We start from the raw sequence: 5,684 nt of genomic DNA on the forward strand, positions 1-5,684 counted from the left end.
TGCAAGACCGTTTCAGGCTGGACATAAGGAAGAACTTCTTCACTGTCCGAGCCCCCAAGGTCTGGAACAGACTGCCGCAAGAGGTGGTTCAAGCACCCACTTTGAACGCTTTCAAGGCACATTTGGATGCTTATCTTGCTGGGATCCTAAGGTCCCTGCTGACTTCCTGCCCCTGGGGCAGGGGTCTGGACTCAGTGATCCTTCGGGGTCCCTTCCAGCCCAAATGTCTTTGAAATCATCCCAGTGCCTGAATCACAAAGGACCGGGGGATTTGGTCTGTGCCAGGACCCCCAACTCCCCTCAGCAGTGCTCAGACTTGGAGCCAGGGGGCATGGGATGCTGCCCAGGGGGAAAAGATGCTCCTGGTAGCCCTGCCCCAGCCCTGCTCATGGCTGCTGCCTCCCAGGTGACGATGGCCATCGCTCGGGCCCAGGAGAGTGACAGGGACATGGCAGCCTGGTCTGACCCCACCCAGCTGAGGAACCTGGGTAAGTGATCCTGTGCCTGGCCGGGAGGGCAGTGGACCCCGTGGGCACCATGCTGATGGGGCTCCGGCTTGCAGAGAACGCCCAGCGGAGCCCCGAGGAGAAGGAGGAAGATCCGGTGCCCACGCTGCTCTTCGAGAGCCTCCAGGACTGGGAGCAGGAGCTGCGGCGCCTGGGGCCCGCAGGCTGGCGGGTCAGTGTGGCCAATGAGCGCTTTGACATGGCCACCAGGTGAGCGGGGGTGTGGGGCAGGCAGGATCTTTCTCACCCCCCTCGCCCCGTCTCCACTAGAAAATGCAGGAGACCTCCCCAAATCCCTAAGGGGTCCAGGGCACTGGAGGGACCAGATGCCTGGGTTTCCTGTTCTCCACAGCCCTTGTTCCTAGACCTGGGGACTGAGACTTGTGGGGGCAATGGAAAGCTTTTGCTTTTGCTTCTGCCCTGGATGCTCGGGGGTTCTGTGCTGTGATGGGCTTAAAGTGCCCGGAAAGCCAGGTTGGGGTGGGACCGGGCTGAGATCAAACTCTTGGGGGGGAAGGAGGATCCTGAAGGCCGAATCCTGGGATAGAGGGTTGCAGGGGGGTTGTGGGGAGGGTCTGAGCTGTCTTCCCCGCGTCGTTCCCATAGCCTGCCCCGGTACCTCTGGGTGCCCGGCCAGCTGCTGGACAACGAACTCAAACGAGCCTTTGCCCACTTCAACCAGCGACGCATCCCAGTGAGTGACCCCCTCCCATCATCCAGGGTGACCCTCCCCAGCCTGAACCAGCTGTGGGGAGGGAAGAGCTCTGGCTTCGAGGTGGAGGAAGGGGATGGGGATACAGGGGTGGGGGGAGCAGCTTGACGTGGATTTTGCCCCCCTGTGTCTGCCCTGCCCTGCAGAGGCTCTGCTGGCGGCACCCCGGGGGCAGTGACCTGCTGCGCGCTGCGAGCTTCCATGCTGCCTCGGACCCCGAGAAGGAGGACACGAGGTAGGAGCCACAGAAGTGGGGATATGGGCTGTGATGGTGGGGGTGGGATGCCATGCTGAGGCCCCAGCCTGGCTTAGGGGGGCCAGTGGCGCCTATCTTATGCCCCATGTGTCTTTGCAGGGCGGTGGAGGCACTGCTGCTGGCTGGGCATGCGCGATGCGTGGTCGTGGACACGGTGGCCGACTTGCCCAGCCCCACTGAGATCCAGTTGGCCCATGTGCGGCTCCACACCCTCTGCCTGCTCGGTGAGGAGCTTCCCCTGCCCTGTGTCTCTCCTAGGAGCTAAGAGAGCCGGGCTCTTCTTCCACAGTTGTTGGCTGAGCCAGGAGCTGGCTTCCTGCCTCAGTTTCCCTGCTCAAGCAGGTCTCATCCATCTCTGCAAAGGGTAGATGGGACTCGGGAGACCTGGTGTCGCTCTGCTCCTTCCCCGCCACAGACCCCCTTGCGGGACTTGGTCATGTTCTCTTACCCCGCTGCTGCCACCTGTGGAGTGGGGAGGGTCATTCCCACTCATGGCTGGGGTGGCTGCTGGAGGAGTCCATCTCTGTCCCCCTGCCTGGCTGCCTTCCAGACCCTGCTGTGGCCGACGAGAAGTGGCTGTCTGCGCTGGAGGGGACCCACTGGCTGGACCATGTCAGGTGAGAGCTGTCCCTCCCTGCCCCCAAGATGTCCTCTCCTAGCGCCCAGGCCAGGCTCGCATGTGGCCACGACCCTAGTTTTCCACCCCCTGGTGCCCCCAGCTGTGCTAGCCACCCCATCCCCTTGCAGGGCTTGCGTGAGGAAGGCTAGCGATGTGGCTGCGCTGCTGGCAGAGAGGCGCTGCTCTGTTGTGCTACAAGGTAGAGACTCCCCCACTGCTCGCCGGGGTCCCCAGGCCATGCTGCCCAGCCCCCCCCCTCACCCCGTGCTGCCCCCACAGAGTCGGACGACCGAGACCTCAACTGCCTGGTGGCCTCGCTGGTGCAGCTGCTGGCCGACCCCCACACTCGCACCCAGCTGGGCTTCCAGAACCTGGTGCAGCGGGAGTGGGTGGCGGCCGGACATCCCTTCGCCCAGCGCCTCAACCTCTGCCGGGACGGTGACCGAGGCGAGGTGAGCCCAGGGGCAACCAGCAGGGGGCATCATGGAGCCTGTTCCCACTGGCTCCCAGGTGCCCTGGGCTTGGAGCTGGGGGCAGGGGGTGGAGCTGGCTGGGTGAGGCAGGGACCCAGAAGACCCCTGGGATTTGGGGCTTGGACCCCATCCTAGCCCCACTTGACTTGTCCTCGTCCCCAGCTGCTGTGTTCTACCCCAGAGGCAGCTGCATTGCCGTGGCAGCTGACCCCCGCCCTCCTCCCTCCATTGGGGCCATCCATATGTTGCCGTGTTCCACCCCAGAAGCGGTTGCATTTCGCTGTCAGCTCATTGGGGCTTAACCCCTCTCCGCAGGCTCCGGTGTTTCAGCTCTTTCTGGACTGCACCTGGCAGCTGCTGCGGCAGTTCCCAGCCGCCTTTGCCTTCACCGAGGCCTATCTCCTGGCCCTGCACGACAGCAGCTACGTGCCTTTCTTCAGCACCTTCCTCTTCAGCTGCCAGTGGGAACGGAGCCGTAGGGGCCAGGTGAGTCCTGGGGTTCAGGATGGGCCTGGGAGCTGGCTCTGCTCTGCCTTGGGAGGGGAGTCAGGTCTAGGGGTTGGAGTCGGGACTCCTTGGTTCTGTCCTCGGCTGCGGGAGGTGAGTAGGGCCATGGGGTCAGGGGATGGGGACGGGGATTCCTGGGTTCTCTGCTCAGCTGCAGGCAGGGATTGGGGTCCTCTGGTTCAAGCCAGGGATGGGAGTGAGGACACCTGGGCTTCCTGGGAGAAAAGTAGGGTTGGAACAGGGGACTGGGGCTTCTGGGTTCTTCTACCCCTGACTGCTTTGTGCCTCAGTTTCCCTGCTCGTCCCACAGGGGTTCTGCCCCCTGCTGCTGGGAGAGCTGGGTAACATGATGTTTCCCTTAAAGGGTCAGCAGTGGGGAGCAGCTCTGGGCTCTATGGGCTGATGGGAAGGACTGTGTGTGCTCTTCTCACCCCCTCTGTCTGCCCCCCCAGCACCGGGCCTCTGGTCAGCTGTACACACCCGTCAATGGCTGGCGGGACGCCCCCAACCTGAAGATCCTGCCACAGGCCAGCTGCACAGCCCTGGCGGGAGGGGGTGCCTGCCTGCCCTCCGTCTGGGCCTGGGCACTGCACTACAGTGCCCAGCAGCGGGCGCAGTTCCAGAACACCGTCTACACTACGGCCAGTGATGGGCACACGGCCCCACTGGGCTGCAGCAAAGTGAGTGCAGTTGCCTCTGTGTGGGGTGGGGCTGGGCACTACAGACAGCTCTGGGTGGGGGCTGTGTGGGCGGGCAGGCAACCTAATGATCACAGCACAAGGGACAAGGAGCTGGACAACTTGGCCTTCCTCCTGGTTGGGATGGGAAAGGAACCCAGGAGTCCAGCCTTGAGTCCCCTCTAGCCCTGCTGTGTCTTTGCTCCCTGCTATGCCCCATCCCCCTTCCCAAAGCCCCAGCCCACCTCCTGCTTCTCTCCAGCTGAAAGCCACCCTGTCTGAGACTGGGGCTGTGTTCCTCCTGGCCCGGGGGGCCCTGGCCCCGCAGCCCCACCTCTTCCCTTGGAAGAACGGCTCGCTCGTCAAGAAGGGCCCGTGGCGTGTGCCATCTTCGGACAGCCTCAGCGACCAGCGGGGCTCACCCAGCAGCTGCCCTGCCTTGCTTGGGGAGGTCCTGGTGCCAGTCTGCATGGGGCCGGCAATCCAGCTCTGGAGACGATGCTACCTCCGTGGGAGCCCCGAGCAGCAGGTGAGAGCCAGGCTGGACTCGGGGCAGCTCGATGAGGGCGGTGCTCTGCCACTGCCACCTCCTGTAACCTCAGTCAAGTCCCTTTGCCCCTCTGTGTTGATTCAAACCATTTGCCCTCATTGCAACAGGGTGGTGTGGGCCAGGGGGCTGGATCTAGGGTGGAGAGGGGAATGGTGGAGAAGGGAGCCTGGAAGCCTTAGTATCCAGTGGGACTCCCCACATTCCCCTGCAGCATCTTCAGGATGGGGGCTATGTACAGCACTGAGCGCGCTGCAGCAATGTTTTTCATCAGCCCCTGGGTGCAGCCCAATGAGGGATAAATCGGGCTGGCCCTTGTCAGGTGCGCAGGGAGTTGGATCTGGGCTCTGGCTGTTCCAGCCTCTCCATGCACTAGCTGATGGCGCTAAGCCAGCCAGTACCCCAGATGCCTGCCCTGACCCCATGCCTCTGCTTCCTTTCCCCCCTGCTCAGCACGGCCTCTTCCCCCCAACGCTTGCCGGCCTCACTGAGGAGCTGGAGCTGCTTCAAGAGTGTCTGAACGATGGGCACTGGAGGGCCACAGCTTCCCCCAGCCCTGCGGAGTCAGAGGAGGCAGGAAGCCCCCTTTCCCCATCCCGCTGATGGTGACCACTGCTGGGAGAGGATGTCAGGCAGCGGCTGGACTCACACGACTGACTTCCCCGGCATTCAGACCTGTCCACCTGGGTGTTGGCAATGAGGGCAGTGCCCACAGGCTGCTGCGGGCAGCTCATCTTGGAGACAGGCACCTGGACACTGCTGGATTTTCAGTCCCAGGCCTGGAACTTTGCCCAGCCCTTGGCATCTACTTGGGGGTCGCAGATATGTTGCCTGGTTGTCCTGGTGACTGGGCATCTCCCAGCAACGTGGCAGAGGGGACCAGCATCCCCAGAACAAGCCCTAGAGATGGAGCTCTCCCCTCAGCCCCCGACCCATGGTCGTCATGGCTCAGGTCTGTGGAGGAGCCCTGCCCTGCTGCTAGTTAGCTGTCCCTTCCCTGCGGATCGTGGGTGGGCTTGCAGCACCTTCCACCCACCAAGCTAAGCTGTTTCTGCTGGGTTTTCCCAGTTAGACCCCTCAAAGAAGGCACTAATGAGGAATCTTTGGGGTGGGGGGACTGGAAGACCCCTGTCTTCCCTGCCCTAGAGGCTCAGATGCATTGTAAACTGCTGTGCATAAGGGACTTGGTTGGGGAGCGGGGGTATGCTCTTTGCTGTAATCCTGCTACCTCCAGAAGCACTTTTGAAGTCCCCGAGGAGTTTTACTGTAATGCACAAGAAAGACTTTTAAAGCGTCCAGAAATCCTGCTTGTGCAAACAAACACACAGTTGCAGTACATGACAGAGCAAAAAATGTGTTGTGTACATAACACCCCCCCCCCCCAAGG

The 5,684-nt window shown here is 62.5% G+C and overlaps 1 protein-coding gene across 1 annotated transcript in view; it reads left to right on the forward strand.

Moving 5' to 3' along the window:
• The window catches only part of MTMR11 (myotubularin related protein 11), a 27,604-nt gene extending 22,127 nt beyond the window's left edge, over positions 1 to 5,477 (forward strand). Inside the window, exons 6-17 of the mRNA XM_019510626.1 lie at positions 407 to 488; positions 563 to 716; positions 1,113 to 1,200; positions 1,365 to 1,453; positions 1,574 to 1,698; positions 2,025 to 2,091; positions 2,222 to 2,292; positions 2,373 to 2,545; positions 2,882 to 3,052; positions 3,526 to 3,753; positions 4,013 to 4,279; positions 4,751 to 5,477. Coding sequence (XP_019366171.1) covers positions 407 to 488; positions 563 to 716; positions 1,113 to 1,200; positions 1,365 to 1,453; positions 1,574 to 1,698; positions 2,025 to 2,091; positions 2,222 to 2,292; positions 2,373 to 2,545; positions 2,882 to 3,052; positions 3,526 to 3,753; positions 4,013 to 4,279; positions 4,751 to 4,900 — 1,665 coding nt within the window. The 3' untranslated portion in view covers positions 4,901 to 5,477. The remainder of the gene's footprint in view (positions 1 to 406; positions 489 to 562; positions 717 to 1,112; positions 1,201 to 1,364; positions 1,454 to 1,573; positions 1,699 to 2,024; positions 2,092 to 2,221; positions 2,293 to 2,372; positions 2,546 to 2,881; positions 3,053 to 3,525; positions 3,754 to 4,012; positions 4,280 to 4,750) is intronic.
• Positions 5,478 to 5,684: the final 207 nt, after the last annotated feature.

The sequence above is a fragment of the Gavialis gangeticus genome, unplaced genomic scaffold (genome assembly GCF_001723915.1).
Source record: "Gavialis gangeticus isolate Ggan-Ray unplaced genomic scaffold, GavGan_comp1, whole genome shotgun sequence".
Classification (NCBI taxonomy): Eukaryota; Metazoa; Chordata; order Crocodylia; family Gavialidae; genus Gavialis; species Gavialis gangeticus.